This window comes from Gopherus flavomarginatus, chromosome 18 (genome assembly GCF_025201925.1).
Source record: "Gopherus flavomarginatus isolate rGopFla2 chromosome 18, rGopFla2.mat.asm, whole genome shotgun sequence".
Lineage (NCBI taxonomy): Eukaryota > Metazoa > Chordata > Testudines > Testudinidae > Gopherus > Gopherus flavomarginatus.
In genome coordinates, this window is record NC_066634.1 from 22,752,313 (window position 1) to 22,769,312 (window position 17,000).

The 17,000-nt window shown below is 55.3% G+C and overlaps 1 protein-coding gene across 1 annotated transcript; it reads right to left on the minus strand.

Moving 5' to 3' along the window:
* Window positions 1-1,248: 1,248 nt before the first annotated feature.
* On the minus strand, window positions 1,249-15,573 carry LOC127036971 (inositol-tetrakisphosphate 1-kinase-like). The gene is made up of 10 exons (XM_050928257.1): window positions 15,479-15,573; window positions 10,865-10,889; window positions 8,134-8,256; window positions 7,235-7,346; window positions 5,294-5,392; window positions 4,437-4,477; window positions 3,106-3,271; window positions 2,496-2,563; window positions 1,896-2,058; window positions 1,249-1,523 (listed from the first exon to the last, which is right to left on the minus strand). The coding sequence occupies exons 1-10, from the start codon at window positions 15,571-15,573 to the stop codon at window positions 1,249-1,251; spliced, it is 1,167 nt and encodes a 388-aa protein (XP_050784214.1).
* Between the last annotated feature and the right edge of the window lie 1,427 nt (window positions 15,574-17,000).

A 17,000-nucleotide genomic window follows, 5' to 3' on the forward strand; every position in this document is an offset into this window, starting at 1 on the left:
CTTCCCTGCAAAGGATTCTGGGTAGGGAATCCCTCTATAAAACTCCCTGGCGTCTGGCCGGGAGTCAGAGCTGCAGGAAGAAAGGTGTCTGGGAGGGACCTCTGGCTGGGATGGAAGCTCTATTGTTTTTTAAATACATTTTAGTGTTTTTTTTTAAGCTCTGTCTTGCTACTTCACTGGACAGCCTTCCTCCTGCCCTCTGTCCCCTCTCCCCCTTCATAGTCTGCGATGAAACTTTCCACACGCAGCATTTGCCATTTCAGAGCCTGCTCTGTGGGGTGCGGAGCCCCCTCCGGGAGGCTGAGAACAAAGGGACGGGGCAGGAAACCCACAGGGGGTTGGAAAACAGGAGCAGCCAGTCCCCTGCCTTAATTCAGTGCTGAGACTCCTTTCAAGGAAGGAGAATCTAATAAGCGGGGACTCTATCTTCCCTGCCCCGCCCCCGAGGCCCCAGCATGCAGCACAACCTAGCACCCAAGTCCGGTGAGTGCAATTTATTCTCCACGGTTCCCACGCTGTCTGCATTCCGCCATCACCCCCAAGGGGTGTGAGTGGCTCGGCCACCCCTTTGAGTTTTTGGAACATGCGGCCCCCTTGCTGCTGGATTTGGAACAGACCAGGAGGAGGTCATTACGAGGGTATGGTTTACTGAGTGCTGGAGGCGAAGAGCCTGGGCTATACGGACCCGTAGTGTCTGGTCTGGTCGAGTCCAAGCAGGGAGGTGCAGTACTGCACTATACGGACAGGTGACCTGAGCTGGATTGGGCCTAGGGCTCTGGTCTGATCCAGACAGGGAGGTAAGAGACTGCACTATATGGAACACTGGGCTGATCCAAGCAGGGAGGTGCAGTACTGGACTATATGGACCGCTGATCTTATCTGGCCCAACCAGGGAGGTTCAATGCTGCACTTATAGGGACCGGTGATCTGAGCTGGTCCATACAGGCAGGGAGGTGCAATACTGGACTGTATGGACCAGTCGTCTGGTCTGGTCCAAGCAGGGAGGTGCAGTTCTGCACTATATGGACTGATGGGCTGGTCCATACTACAAGAGATGAGGATGCCACAGTATAAGGCCCAGTGCTCTGATCTCCCAGGGCGAGCCAGGGGAGGTGACAGGAGCCATGGAGATTGCTGGCTGTTTGGGAATTCTCCTCATTGGGATAGGTTCAATGTCGCTTCTGCTCTCTTTGGACACCCAGCGCTTCCCTGCTCCCTCAGAGAGGCCAGCCGAGCACAGCACCCCCGTCAGTGCCGGGACAGCACGGCAGGCAGGACGGTGAAGGTGAGGAAACTGCTCTCAGCTGGTGCTGACTTGGGCGTCTCGAGGGAATTGGTCAGCCAAGGGGCTCTCGGGTCAGTGTCGTGGGTGCTCTCCTGGGCGGTGTCCACATGTGGCGCCCGCTGGTGCAGGGAATACTCAGCCATAAGCACCCTGGCCCGGGCTGCCTGCTCATGACTCTCCAACAGTGTCTCGATGTGGTTCAGGAGGGCTGAGAAGAACTCCGGAACACCTTCGTAACCTGCAGAGGCCACCAAAGAGTCATCCGGGCTGTACCAGGGCATCCCAGAGCCCCTTACAAACACTGCACGTTAAACAGCTGCCCCGCCCCACCCCAGAGGTGGCTGGATCTTGGTGCTGGGTGAAAGATCCCTGTATAAACAGCTGCCTCGCTCCACCCCAGAGATGACTGCATCTTGGTGCTGGGTGAGGGATCCCTGTATAAACAGCTGTCCCACCCCACCCCAGAGGTGGCTGCACCTCGGTGCTGAGTAAGAGATCAGCTCCCTGCAGAGCAGCGCCCCCTAGTGCAACAGCAGGGCATAGGGGCCAGCACTGACTGTGAGGGGAAAGCACCCCCTGCTGAGCCCCGCTTCCTCCCCCAAGCTCTCACCTGGGAAGGCGTTGACATCTATGACCGCACACCGGCCCGTCTGCTTCTCTACGATCAGATCCACCCCAAACAGAGAGAGCCCCAGGGCGGAGCGCAGGCCCCGCACGGCTCGGCAGACGACATTGTCGGAGGGCGGGGTGGGCTCCAGCGTAGCCTCATCCAGCTGGCAAAGGGGGCAGAGAGCACCATGGGCTTGGGGGGAGTCGCTGGGAGGGATGCCACACTGGGGCACGGGGGACAGCACCCCCTAGTGAGCCCCTCACCCCACTCCCTGAGGCGCAGCGCCCCCTAGTGCCGCACTGGGGCATGAGGCTGAGCCTCCCTGCTCCCGGCTCCCTTCCCCATGATCCCAGAGGCTGCCCCTGCGTGTCCCCACTCAACAGGAGATGGAGGGAGGTGCCCAGACACCGCAATGGTGAGCGCCAGTTCCAACCCCTCAGCTCAGAGCCGCTCCAGTGCCCTCTCCCTCTGCATCTCTAGCCCCTCTGGGATGGATTCGCTCCCTCCTCCCTCCCCATCCTCCCTCTGTCTGCGGCGCTCCCTTATTCTTCCCTTCTGCCTCCGGCACCAGGTCCCACCCCGCGGCCTCCCCGTGCTCACCTCGGTCAGGCGGGAGCAGGACTCTGGCTTGGAGACGCTGCAGCTGTTGAAGAAGATGCTTTTCCTGGCTGTAAGGAACAGAGGGAGGTCGCGAGCCCGGCTCACCTGGGCTCAGGAGATTCTCCGGCACGGGGGTCCAGAGAGACTCTGGGCTCAGCGGTCACCAACTCAGAGCCGTGCAGCCTGTTGCTGATGCAACTGACCTCAATAGGGCGATGCCCCTTGTCCCCCGGCGGGAATCTGGCCCCCACTGACCCCAGTGGGGCAACGGATAGTTGACCCCGGCTGCGGATCTGGCCCTTACTCTGAGGGACGAGGGCACGTGAATGCTTTTTCACCCCAGGTTGCACGGCTTGACTCCAGCTCAGTACAGAGGAACCTGATGGTCATCCGTGCAATGAGCTCGCTGGGCCTCAGCCCTGTTTCTCCAGTAGGGCAGGGACCCGTGGCACCGAACCGCCCCCCCAGGACTGGCGCTAACTGCTCCCCCTGCCCGCTCTGGGCAGCCTCAGCAGGGAGACCGAGGGCTGGTGGGACCACAAAGTCTCATTTCCAGCCCCCACAGGAGGAGATGGCCCAGGTGCCACCTCTCCCCCGTCCACACACACACCTGATTCCCCTCGCGGGAAGTTCTTCAGGGACGGCCGGCGCACCACAAAGTGGGAGGAGCCCACCACGAAGACCTTGAAGAGGACGGCGTCGTGGTTGATGAAGCTCTGTAGCAGGCAGGGGGCGCTCACCTCCTCCAGCCCCTCCTCGTTGAAGATCAGCGCCATCTATAGGGGGCGGGGAGAGCGGAGAAGAGCAGGGTAATGGACGGAGGGGCCTCCATAGGGCGGGGACAGGTCTATAGGGGTCCTCTCTTGATGGACGGGGAAATGGGAGGGGCTTCCTTAGCCCCACCCCCTGCTAGGATCCCGCTAGCCCTGGTTGCCATGGCAACTTGCCAGCAGCCAATTGCAGCTGGAGCCAGAGATGTGGCCTGTGAGTGGGGCGCAGCTCCCAGCTTGCAATGTTCTCTGTTGGGCCGACTCGTTGCATGTGGGAAGTTCCATGCAATGCACTATACTGAGCTGCTGCCCAGCCCTACAGCATGCTGAGAGCCATGGTCTCGTCCAGACACACCCATACAGTCCAGGTGCCTCATGGGAATTGTAGTTCAGGTGCCTCATGCCTCAATAGGTGGGGCTTCCTAACTGGACTACATCCCCCATGATGAACCAAGCTTTCTCTGCCTGAGCCACAGCAGTGCATCATGGGAGATGCGGTCTGCCTGGGCAGCTAGCCTGTAGGACAGAATGGAGGCATAAAGCAGCTGAACTACAGCTCCCATGATGCACTGTGGTGGCTGGGGAAAAGGAGACTACCTTGGTGCATCATGGGAGATTTAATTCGGTGCCTAGAGCATGAAGAAATAAAGGGTCCAGACTACAACTCCCACCAAGTACCCCAGCAACATTTCCAAATAGAATTTTTTGGGTGTTTGGCCAAATCGAGTGAGAGGGGGTTCTGTTTTTTCGGAGGAAAAGTCAGATTTTGCTGGTGGGCAGCAGACGCTTTCTGTGTAGTCGAAAATCTGAATTTTCCAGCAAAAACTATTAAAATGCAAAAAATTCCCAGCGGCCCCCACTACTGACCCGCCCTGATCTCTGGGTTTGCCTCTTGGTGTGCTGAGAGGGTACTTGCCCCTCCTTTCTGACCCACCCACCCCGAAGTATCCTAGTGCTTTTATAACACACCACCCCCCAAAACGGATCAGCAGAGGGATTTGAACCCACAACCTCTCACGCAGCGCCCCCAGGCCTACACGGCTTGAGCTAAAAGAATAATTCCGTTAGCGAGCCACAGTAGTAGGTTGTTATCCTCCACATGGGCTAGCTGCCGGAGGCGGAGCTGTGGCCGACCCTTTACGAGCAGGTTCTGGGACATGATGCTACTGACCTCGTGGGAGCTGGGTCCGTGAGCCACCCGGGTTTTGCAAACTGAAGGAGGAAGAGGAGGAGTCAGTGGAGAGTGAGATGACATAGCCCCGCCCTTCATTCCACTCTGGGCTCTGACTCGTCCAACAAGAGCCAATGGGAACCTGGAACTTTCTACCCCAAATCCCTCCCCTCTGAGCTGTTGGGGGTGACCAAAGCCAAGCTCCCCAGCACGTCCCCCAGTCAGCGGCCAGAGGGCTGCAGCTGTAACCTCCTCCCCAGGGGGCTGTGCATGGACACAGAATAGCCAAAGCACAGGTCTGCCCTGCCCACGCCCCCTCCAGCCCTGCCCCATCTCTGCTGTGGCTCAGAGGCCTGCTGTGCTAGTGCACCTGCCCTGTAGCCCCCTTTGCCCTGCAGTCAATAAGGCCCTGAGTCAGCAATTTATTTGGCCAGCGTTCCCTTAGATGGGAATGTAAGAACCAGCCCCACCCAGGCACCCGGCAGGATTTGAACCCAGGTCCCCCTCGAGCACAAGCCACTCCTACTTGAGCAGAAGGAGCAGCTCCACAAGCCAGCAGCAGCAGCAGGCTGTTATCCCCACCCACCCTGCAGCCCATGCTTTGCCCACGGCTCAGCACTGCAGGGCGAGCTGGGGAGCACTGAGGCCTGGAAACTCATTGCACTGGTGGTATTACAAGACCAGCATGGTGGGATGCACAGCAACTCCCTGGGTGTCAGGGCAGGTGGGGGGAAAGGGAGGTATTTTGATTGGCTTCAGGTGCTCTGTTCATCAGCAGCATCTATCTCCATGAGGCTGGTTCTCCTCCCCCCAGGTATAAAGGCCCCACGGATTAAGGAGGTACTGGGCTCACTCACTTAAGGGGAAGGTGAGGCCCTGCTCCCGGATCCATGCTGCCGCTTCCCGTTCGGTCCCGCTGTTCAGCTCCACATAGGGCGGGGAGAAGATGCAGCTGTCTGCAGAGCAGGGTGGGCAGAAATAAGTGGGGGAGCGAGTGGTTTGCATGGGTGTGAGTTGTCCCCCCTCCCCGCCCCGCTGTGAGGCTTCACCACCCATCCCTTGCCCGTGTGCATGGCGCTGCCTCCGCCCCCCACGCCCAGCCTCCAACACACACAGACCCAGACGCACACCCCACCCCACTCAGCTCCTGCATTCCTGCCTTCCTTGCTTTCCTAGCTGTTCCACAGAACTGGGGCTTTCTCCCCAACCACGTTGGGATTGAACCCCTGACCCCTGGCTCCCACACATGGCTGCTGCCTGAGCCAAAAGCCAAGCTCTGCTTAGCCACGCCTGTAGCAAGCCCTCTATGGGGCCCAGCTGACCACCTCCTCTCTAACCTTGTGTAAGCAGAGTCAGGATGAGTTCTACTCTGACATCTGGTGGTGAATTATGGGGAGTGTGGAAAGGAATTTTAGGTATTTACATTGGCACACCCACCCCACCTAGCATAGCCCACGGCAGCCTGGGATGGATATTTTGACAACTCTGGGATCCCCAATTTCTTTGTTATTGGGGCAGGAGGAATAAAGTATTGTCACCCTGATTATGTGAATGCGGAACTATGAGACTGCTTTATGGCAGAGATGTCTCAATATCAATTAAGTAGCACTGGCTAGACAAGGGACATGGGTGCCAAAACCCATTGAAATGAGAGAGGTTGGGGACTGGTGGTATGGGCCCCCTTTGAGGGCCTGGAACACCAGTTGCACATCCTCCTCTCCACTGTTGAAGAGTAGAGCTAATTTTGATTCCAGCTAGAGACTGCTGAGCTGAATTCACGTTGGGCCAATGGTGCACCAGCACTGGGGCTCCCCTACTCAGAGCTGAAATCACCAGAAGAGCTAAGCTTACTGAGCTGAGATCACTGAGTGCTGTGTTAGCTAGTGGGGGAGCCTGAAGATCTATCGCTAAGCGGCTGGCAGAGCGGAGCAGTTTGCAGTGTGTTGGAGCAGCCCATGGAACAGTGAGCGGAGTGAAGCGGTTTGCGGGAACGGCTGCAGTGGCTCACGGGTCAGCTGGAGGAGAGGCACAGCTGGTGGAGTGGAGCTGGTCGTGGCGAAGGCTGCAGCAGAACTCCACGGAGAGGCAGAGCAGTTGGCCCTGGCCCACGTAAGGTGCCCCTTAACACCCTGTGTGTGCCTGTCCCCCATTTCCACCCAGGCTGGTGGGGTAAAACTCTGCAGATAAAGTTTTGAACTCTGGGGTGGCACTGACCAGAGACTTTCGGGCTGTTGGACTTTGGGGAGATTGGACTTAAGACCCTAAGGGGGAAAGGACATTGCCAAACATACTTGGAGGTGGGTTTTTGCTTATGGTTTGTGTTATAATCGTGTTTGTGGTGTTTCTCCAACGTGATGCCACATTGTTTCCCTCCTTTATTAAAAGGATTTTGCTACACTCAGACTCCGTGCTTGCGAGAGGGGAAGTGTTGCCTCCTAGAGGCGCCAGGGGGGTGGTATGTAATTGTGCCAGGTCACTGGGTGGGGGCTCGAGCAGGTTTTGCATTGTGTTATTGAAACGGAACCCTTGGATACTGAACCCGGCCCTTGTTGTGCCAACTCAGAGGGGCAGAAGGGTTACACTTGCCCTCCAGGGACTATGATTCAGAGCAGAGACTGCTGGACTCTGAAGGCCTAAGCTAATGCTTTGATCACCAGGCTGGGCTTCCTCTGTGGTCCGACAGTGCCCCCCTCTGGTGTGAGATTCAAGTTAGGGGACTGCTTCAGTCAGTTCTAGGGGAAGAGCGCAACTGGAGACTGGCCACCCGGGCTTTACCAGGAGACCCCAGACTCGCACACCTTGATCCTGAAGGTCCTGGAGGAGGCGATAGGATTCGAAGCGGTCCAGGAGCGGCCGTACAGCTGGAAATGGGTCAAGAAGGATGATACTGGAATAGGTTTCCACATAGATCTGAAGGACCAAAGCAAATGTATAATTAGTCCTGGGGGCGGGGGAGGTTTAAAGCCGCAAAGCCAGTTAGTGGGTTTGTGATGATCACCTCGCTGCAAACGATGCACCTGAGAAGCTGTCCAGACTCAGAAGCATCCGAGTGCTTCATTACGCATTCTGGGCAGTGGAATCCAAAAGTCACTTCTGGTACTAAGGAGCACTGTAACCAGAGCCACCACGAGTGGGAGACAACGACCCCACGTGCACCTAAGCAGGGAACCCAAGTATCCATCAAGAGGTTAGTTACCCTCCACATTTGGCACCGCAGCTGGAATCCCATGTGCAGTTCCCGTGTCCACAATTCAGAAAGGCCATTGATAAATTGGAGCAGAGTCAGAGGAGAGCCAGGGGAATAGAGGAGAGTCTCAAAGAGCTCCAGCTATTCCGCTTAGCAAAGAGGAGATGGCTATAAAGACCTACGTGAGGAACAGAAATTTGATCGTGGGCTTTTCGCTCTAGCAGAGGAAGATCTAACAAAATCCAATGGCTGGACATTCAAGCTGGAAAAATTCAAACGGGAAATAAGCCATCCATTTTTAACAGGGTAATTAGCCATTGGAACAACTTACCAGTGGCTGTGGTGGATTCTCCCCGGCTGGCCATTTGTTGAATCAAGAGGGGATTTGGTTTTTTTCTTTAAAGATCTGCTTCCGTTCAGGCAGGAATGATTGCAGGCAAGGTGAGGATGGCCTTGGCCTGAGTTATGGATGATCCTAGTGGAATCTCCTAACCTGCCCCCAGTCCTTACCTGGAAGTCGCGGATGAGCTGGTGAGATTGGCTGTTGTAGCCCGACTCGAGAATCAGGTCGGAGAGTTTGTGGATGATGACGTCAAAGGGGCCCTGCTCACGGAGGGGTTTGGCCAAGTCAATCTGGGACGGGAGGAGAAGCGAAGATTAAAAGCCCTTCTTTGCTGAGAGCCAGAGCCAGGCCGGGAACCTGTCACATGAGAATATTCAAGATCTCCCAGCATTTCCCAACCCTCATCAGAATGAATCCAAGGCCTTAGGAAATGTTTGGCCGAAAAAAAAACCCAGAGGAAGAGAGCACCAGGCGGTCACCACGCATACCTGAGTCCATCCCTGCTCTGGAAAAGACCTTGGGATAAGAAGTGGTGAGATTTCATTGCAAAGTTTGTATTTCCCCCTTCTGTTCCTTCATTATAACCAGCTGTCGGTTAGCTTGCTGAGCCCACCTTCTCCAGTGAGATACCGAGGGGCCTTATTTGAGATTTTAACTCCTTTATAAAGGCCAAGCAAAGTGGTCTTAGAGACCTCGAAAAGAATTGCTCTCAGCCGCTGCTTTTACTATTCGAACCTCGTCCCTGGTGGGCCAGCCTAGTCAAAGAGAAGTAGCCCCGGAAGACACGCGACGCGCACCCTTGGAAGGGTGACAGATGCGTTAGGTACTAAAGGATTAATAAATGGTTGGTTGGCTATGAATAAGCAGGTGTCCTGATTTGAGAAACGCTATTCAAGTTAAAAGCTGATCTGAAAAGAAAAGTGTTAAACAAGTAAGTTAACACTCCTTGGATTCAGTAACAAGGGGGTAGCTGTTGGATCCGATTATATATTAGCAAACCTGCTTCGGTAGATTTCAGCTTTAATAGCTAACTGACACACTGGCAAATTCACAGGTGCATAATTTGGTCTTCCCCATCCTAGCAGAGGATTCTGATCTTGAGGCTATTAGCTCTTCTCGAGGGGGGGGATTTCTCAATCTTTCCTGTCCCCGACTCCAGCTCAGGCCGAGTGGGGATTGAAGCCCCCGTGGCAGCTGGAAGGTGAATTCAGATGGAATTGAAAGTGTGTGTTTTTAACAAGGAGGGTTGTGAACCTTTGGAACGATTGGCCAGGCGTCCTGGTGGGTTCGCCGTCGCTGGCAATTGGTAAATCAAACTGGGATGGGCTTTTTTTTTTTAAAGTTCTGCTGAAGTTGAAACAGAGATTAGTGCATGTGTGATGCAGGTCAGACTAGGGACCGCGGTGCCTTCAGGCCTACGAATGCCAGGTGCATGCCCCTATTTGCTGGGTTATTTTCCACGCTAATGACATTCTTGCTGATGCTTGTTTTGAGTGAAATTCCAGCCCTGAGGTTCCCTTCCCCAGGAGACGTTTCGATTTGGACAACTCAGCATTTTCTGGCGAGAAAACTGCCACTGAAAACTTCCCACCCCACTCTTCCGACAGCAGCCTTTGACTTTCCGTCCCGCTGTGCCTTACACCTTTGGTCTCATCACCCACAGCACCGCTAGGAACCCGGTTGTCGCCTGTGAACACAGACATTCCAGTAGCTGTTTAGCTACAGCGTAGTGGGCAAAGCAAGCAGTGCATCCCTCCTCAGAAGGGGATGCATCTTAGGGGGGGAAGTGATCTCTTTATAATCAGCTGCCCTGCCCCACCCCAGAGGTGGATGCCTTCCAGTGGCGGGGCAGGGGTGTAAGTTTGTAAATTGTTCCGCTCCTTCATGCTATCTGAAAATTGTAATGATTCATCACCCGAGGGAGAGGGGGGGAATGACCAGTCTTTTTCACGTCCACCTGAGTTAACACCTTACTGGCTCCGTGCCATATTGGTTGTCCTCACTCGGTGCCACCCAGAAACGGCTCTCGCTTTATCTCTGTGGACTTTGCCAGCCGCTGTCAGTTTAAACCAGTTCTTATTGACAGACGGGGCCGATCCCAGCACAGGCAAACAACGACAGGCCCTTAAACCCACAGCTCCTCTGAGGAGGGAGGCAATGTGTTCTGGCACGTGCCATCTTGGGTGCCCATCACCCTGGTATCCAGGCCTATTTTCCCGCCAGCGCTTGATTGTTATCCCCTGTCCTCCAGCCAGCTCCCCGTTGCTTTGAGCAAGGCCAAGAAGACCAAGGGTGGGGAGCTCTGTGCTGACCCCAGTGCGGTGCTAGGGGGCGCTGTAGGGTGCAGAGTTCAGTAGGGGGCGCTCACCCCTATGAGTCCCAATGCCCCAGCATGGTGAATGAAGACCCCAGTAATTCCCAGATAGATATCCATACCCCAGACTTTTGAGGGTCACGCCCCCCCTTACCCTGTCTATGCCCCTCCAAACCAGGACCAAGAGCGGGGCCTCAGCTTGGGGATGTGGACAGGGATTAAGGGGGCCAAGGCTGGGGATGGGGCCAGGCGCGAGGTTGGGAGCCAGGGCCGGGGGCAGGACCAGAGCAGAGCTGGGAGTAGGGAGGGGCTGGGTGGTGCACCCTCCTGGGTCAGCCCCATCGTGCCCCGTGTCACCACCCTCTCCCCGGCACTGGGGAGCACTGACTCATCCGCGAACCACCCATGCCCCACCCTATAAAATCAGGGTGTGCCAAGGTCTCCCAGTCAACCAGGCCAGACCCTGCTTAGGCTGCTGGCACGTGGCCAAAAGTTCCCATATAATACCCGCTCCACCAGCATCCCCTGTCCCCCCCCCACCCCATGCACACCTCGGCTCCAAGCAACCCACGGCTGGGACTCACCTCAATGACCTCATAGCCTCGTTTCCTGGGCAAACAAAATAAAGAAAAACTGAGTCAGGGATTTGCACCAGGGCATCCTGCTAAGAGATGCCATGCAGCCCAGTGGTTAGCCTACAGGACTGAGGTCTAGGGGTCATGGGATCAACACCCTCCCCTTTGCCACAGATTCCCTGTGCAGACTTGAGCCAATCACTTCTAATTGATCCCTGCCTCAGTTTCCCCACCTGTGAAATGGGGATAATCATCCTGTCCTTGCCTACTTAGATCTAGAGGAGAATGTGACACTCTTTTATCCCAAGGGGTGTCATACTGAAAGGTCCTAATGCCTTTGATCCAACGCCAATCACAGGCCTCGCCGGGCTGAACTCCTTACTTCAGGCTCAATGGGAGGAGCAATGAAGCCTCTCTCTGGGCTCAAGAAGGCTGCAGACACCGGGGGCTTACCGCCCAAAGCATGACAGGTCAGAGCTAAGTCACACCCAGTGTGGTGTTTTCCCTGGGCTGCAGCCTGTGGAATATCTGCCAATGGAAATAACTGGGAGGCCGTAGTAGGACGCTGCTTCTTGTGCACAGGACCTCCTGGAGAGGCAGACTTGGGAATTTCAGGGCAAGGAAGCTACCTACTGCTGTTTTGACCGTGCTCAGAGACCAGGACTGCACACACGTTTCTTGTAAATAAACAGGACTGCGCCAAAGGACACACCTGCTTTGTAGCATCAATTTCTCCTCCTAACAGAAGCTACTTTGCAAAGGCTGGGAACACCGGCAAAACTGCGTAACTTTAAACTGGTGCGAACTCCTGTGTTGAGATGTATTTTTGTTTAAACCCGTCTTCTTTCACTTCAGCTTAAATCGAAATAGGTGCAAGCTAAACCAAATCTATGCGGCTCTTAAACAGAAACCAGGGCTTTCGCACTGGGGTTCGGGCTGCTTTCCCTGGAGCAGCTTCAAAATTGATTTAAGGTAACCCTTTCCCGTGAGGACAAGACCCACACGCTCTGGGGCAAGATTTCAGTGAGTGTCTGCAAGGAATTTGGAATAAAACTGTCCTCATTTGAGTTGGTTGCACTATCAAACTTGGAAACTTTTACGCTGACATCAGTGGCCATATAGACTTGCACGCAATTGACAAAAGGTGTGAGTTACAACTGATTCTGTTATTTCAGTGCAAGTTTGCATGTAGTATGTGTCTGTGCAGCGCCCGGCACAGGGGGCCTGATCTCAGTCGGGGTCTGGGCAGCACCTGGCACAGGGGGGCCTGATCTCGGTCGGGTTCTGTGCAGTGCCAGGCACAGCGGGGCCCTGATCTTGGTTGGGGACTGGGCAGCTCCCGGCATGGGGGGCTCTGATCTCGGTGGGGGTCTGTGCAGTGCCTTGATGTCTTCTGTGGCATCTAGGCAGTGTCTTGCTACACATAACAAAGAGGGACTTTAATTCCTTCTCTGTGCAAACGTCACAAGTCGATGCCCGAGAACCTGCTGAGACAGAGAGTGGGGAGAACTGGGGAGGGAGAAAGGAGAGGAGGGAAAGCCAGAGATAAGGGAGGTGGAGAGATAAGATAAGGAGCAAGGGAGGGAGAAAGCAGATCTATTATGTGGGTCTTTAGTATGCCAACCCTGAGAGGCTTTAACTAATACACACAAGGGGGGTGCCCCTTAGGGTGAATGATCCTGTGATTCATGCTGCAGGCATGGGATCACGCATGTCGCTCCGTGCCTCAGTTTCTCCATCTGTAAAATGGGGTTGATAATCCTCCCTTTGCCTATTTAGACAGCGAGTGCTTTGGGGGAAGGGATTATGTCTCACTTGGTGTCTGGGCAGTGCCCGGCACAATAGGGCCCTGATCTTGGTCGGGGTTTGTGCAGCACCTGGCACGACGGGGCCCTGATCTCGGTCGGGGTCTGTGCAGCACCTGGCGCGACGGGGCCCTGATCTTGGTTGGGGTCTGGGCAGCAGCCGGCACACGGGGGCCCAGATCATCTCAGTTGGCATCTGTGCAGTGCCCGGCACGACGGGGCCCTGATCTCAGTTGCGGTCTGGGCAGCGCCAGGCCCAACGGGGCCCTGATCTCGGTTGGTGTCTATGCAGCACCCGGCACAATCTCATTTGTTGCCTCTAGACTTTGCTGCAAGTCACAGATGAATAAGGCTCCTGAAGTGCTTTACAAACCATGGTCCTGATCCGATGTCAGTGGAAAGGGATCCCAGCGGCTCTGGATCAGACCCTAGGGCCAATCCCACCTGCCCACCCCGACATCAGTGGAGGGCAGCTCGTTTCCCCTATCCAAGGCTGTCCTGGGGGGAGCCGGCTCTTTAAGAGGGTGATGGCTTCAGGTGCCTGCCTCCCAGGTGAAGGGAATGAGCCCAGGAGTGGGGAGTGGGAGGTGTCGCATAAGGTGGGAGGGGACCTGCTGAAGGGATATAAGGGCAGCCTGGGGGAAGGGGGGTTGAGGTTCTCAGCGCTCAGGGGGCAGAGGTCTGGGTCTGGGTCTGGGTCTGGGTCTGGTCTGGGTCTGGGTCTGGGTCTGGGTCTGGGTCTGGGTCTGGGTCTGGGTCTGGGTCTGGGTCTGGGTCTGGGTCTGGGTCTGGGTCTGGGTCTGGGTCTGGGTCTGGGTCTGGGTCAGACAGAGTTGTGTTGTTTTGAGCTGTCTGTTAATACATCACAGTAGCTGGGAAAACAGCCCCTCCCTGCCCCCGGGAGTCTGATTAACCAGGGAAGGAAGGGTAATGGAGGCGTAGTTGGCCTGAGGCCAGACCACAGCCTGCCCCTTTGAGCCCCCAGAGATAGACCACAGCCTGCCCCTTTGAGCCCCCAGAGATACACAAAGCATTTGTCACAACTGGCCAGAAAGTCCCTTTGTTTCCTAGAGTATAGGCCACCAGAGGCAGTGTGGCCTAGTGGACAAAGTACTAGACTGGGCAGCAGGAGTGCTGGGTTCTATGCCTGGCTCTGTGACTGGGGGCAAGTCACTTCCTGCCCCTCTCTCCCTTCTTGTGCCTTAGTTTCCCCAAGCTGCAAAATGAGGATGACGATACTAACTTCCTTGAGATGGCCGGGGTGGCTGGAACTCAGAGCTGCGTATGCTGGCCAGGTCCAGATTTCTGCCTCAGTGAGGCAAGGGACCATCTGATGTTGCAAAAACACTTGCACGGAGCTGGCCTGAACCAACAGGAAGCAGCTCAACCCTGCAGAGCCAGGCGAGAGAGTCGCCCCAGCCGAGATGTTAGGTAAGAGTCTCGGGCCCAGGGTGCGCGTCGTTTCTTGTGCAAAACAGATCTGGGGCTATTTTAATTCTGGCAGCTGGAATGGGGGCAGGAGGGGAAAACACAAAGAAAAGTCAGAGTGAAATTCACCCCCGGGCTGGGAGCCTGTGTGGTACCCCTTAAATCCATCCCAGGACTCCTGGGTTCTTTCCCTAGCTCTGGGTGGGAAGTGAGATCTATGTAAGGCGGGCTGGATTAAAGCAGGGAGCTGACGGGCATCGTCCAATTTTATGAGGAGGGGAGGGGAGTCTAGTGGTAAGAGCAGAGAGAGGCCAGTAGTCAGGACTCCTGGTTTCTCTCTCCAGTTTAGGAGGGGGACTACGGTCTAGTGGCTAGAATCAAGATTCCTAGGTCTTATCCCCAGCTCTGTTACTGACTCACTGTGTCCCCTAGGGGGGCAAAGGGGCCCTTGCTGCTCTGTGCCTCAGTTTCCCTATATGTTTCCCTATATGTAAAATGGGGATAACGATACTGACCCAGCTCAGAGACCCTCGAATGAAGGGTGCTACATAAGCACTAAGTATTTTATGTGATCTTAGCAACTGAGCTTCCGTCTGCTCTGTGTCGCTATTACAGATCCCTGTGGGGCATAGTTACTGACTAGAGATTTACCCTCTGCCAACATGTCCCATCTTCTCCCCCCAGCTAACATAGTAACTAATGCTTAGTTCTTAGGGGCAATGGAAGCAGGAGGGTGTGGGCGCTAGTCCCCCTATAAAGGTCCAGGGATTGTTACACTCAGCCATGTGCAGTGCTCCCCTTCAGAGGTGGCTGCATTTTGGTGATGCCATGTGTATGCTGCTTGGGGGCTCATTTGGGACAAATGCAGCTGTGGGGGAGGCTAAAATCTATGGAGCAGGTACAGATCCTGTAACTAGCATGGCTTGGGGAGGCAGTGGCTGGGGTACTAACCTCGGATGTGAGAAACTTGGTTTCAAGTCCCCTGCTCGGCCTAGATCCTCAAATGCATGGAGACTGCGTGGGTAGGACTGGAAGTTAAGAGTCTCAGTACCTTTGAGGATCTGGGCCTTAGCTGTTCCATGCCTCAGTTTCCCCAGTGGTACAGTGAGGATACCAGTCCTGCCTCCCAGGGATAAGTACTGGAAAGAGGGTGTGGCGCTCAGACCCCGCAGCGATGGGGGGAGGGGGTCAGTTCACCCCACAGCTAGAGGAAACCAAGAGATGCAGAGCAAGAGGTTCAGAAGCAGAAAGCCAGTCAAACCGGTAGCTGCTGCAGCAGTTTTCACCAGTCCACCAGTCCCTCGTGCATGTCCCAGGCTACCCGCCCCTCTTTTTCCCCTGCTCCCAAGGATCTCCTGAGGTGCCGAGCACCAGACACTCTGTCCCTTACCTGCAGAGATCCTCAAAGCCCTGGAAATTCAGTTTCTTTTTCTTCTTGTCGTTCAGGCAGTAGCCGATGCGTTTCCCTTTCCTCCAGCTTGGCATCTTTTTTGCATCCGTCTCTTTATTGAAAAAATAAATAAACCAAGCCCCACGCCTCTCGGTGTGGAAATCTCCCTCTGTGTGAAATGTGAAAATATTGTCTACTCTGACTCCAGGCCTCTGCCCTCTTCGATCCGAAAGTGCCGGCCCCTCCCCGAGTGGCAAAGTCCTTTGCGAGCAGGAACTGGGCAGGGTGCACACAAGGTGGCAAATTCTATCTTCCTCCGATCAGCTGATGTGCTGTAAATATCGATCCGGGTTGCTTAATAACTCGCGGCCGGGAGCCTGTTACCTGAGCCTGGGCTGGGGCTGATTGTCAGCCATGATAAACGCCGTGAAATGCACGCTTAGCGCCAGACCTCTGGCCTGTGATGCCATCGGGTTGGTTACGCCCTGTCCAATTTAGTGCCTTGCAAATGCTGAAGCTGAGATTTCTGCTGAGCCTCTCCCAGAAAGCATCCCTCAGACTTGGCCCATCAAACACCTGATCCCTGGTACGTGCAGAAAATAGGGGTCTCGCCCTTTCTGTGCGTCACCCAAGCCGGTGCTCAGATTGCATTGCACCAGCAGCCTGGGAAGAAATCTGGCGATTGAGTCCCCTCCACACACAGGTGGAAATTTGAGCAAAAGGATATGCGTGGGAGCGCCAATCTCTTCTGCATTGAGATGCAGGAAGAGCAAAGGCTGCTTAGATTGATGCAGGGGAAAATCTCCCAGCCCAGCTCACCTCCCCAGGAGCTGAATGTGTGAAAATCTCTCCCCTCCCATGGCTGTCCGCTGCTCCATGTCAGAATCAGACTGGTTCACAGCCCTGTTCTCTGGCTTGTCGGGGTCTCGAGGGATAAGGTCCTGCCTGAGGTTCAGGACACCTGGGTCCTAGTCCTGGTTCTGCTAGTGGCTAGTTGGGTGACCTTGGCCAAGGCATGTTCCTGCTTTGTGCCTCGGTTTCCCCCTCTAAAAGCAGGAGGAGCTTTGGGACCTACTGATGGAAACAGAGGTTGGACAATTATAATCAATCTCATTCCTTTCCCTACCCTCCCAGGTCCGCCCCTCCCCATTCTGTGATGCCTGAATTTGACAAGAGCCCTCCCACGCTCTACCCACACTTTCCCAGTGGGGTTGGGGGTATGACCTGCAGTGCCTTCTCCTCTTGGCCAGGGCTGGCTGACCAGTAGAGATCCCCCTCAGCCTGCAAATACGCAGGCCTGTCCCTAAGCTCAAGATGTGGTTGTACGTGGCTAACGTTGATCGTTGTCTGGCTGAGTGTCACGGGTCCCTCTGTAGGAGAGAGGCCTTTGCCTTGGATTTGCCATTATGAAATTTGTAAAATCTCCCCCTCACCCCGATTATAACAACATTGGATTTTCCCAGCAGCACAGCGTTAGAACTCATCCTCCCACCCCGAGACCCCAAGCAGCTGCTGCTTGGGC

Bases quoted from the DNA above. Each gene is read 5' to 3' on its own strand.
- LOC127036971 (XM_050928257.1), bottom strand. From the start codon at position 15,573: ATGCCAAGCTGGAGGAAAGGGAAACGCATCGGCTACTGCCTGAACGAC. The intron at 10,890-15,478 runs GTAAGGGACAGA...TTGTTTGCCCAG, and splicing joins GGCTTTGAGGATCTCTGCAG to GAAACGAGGCTATGAGGTCA. The intron at 7,347-8,133 runs GTAAGGACTGGG...TTGGTCCTTCAG, and splicing joins AGCTCATCCGCGACTTCCAG to ATCTATGTGGAAACCTATTC.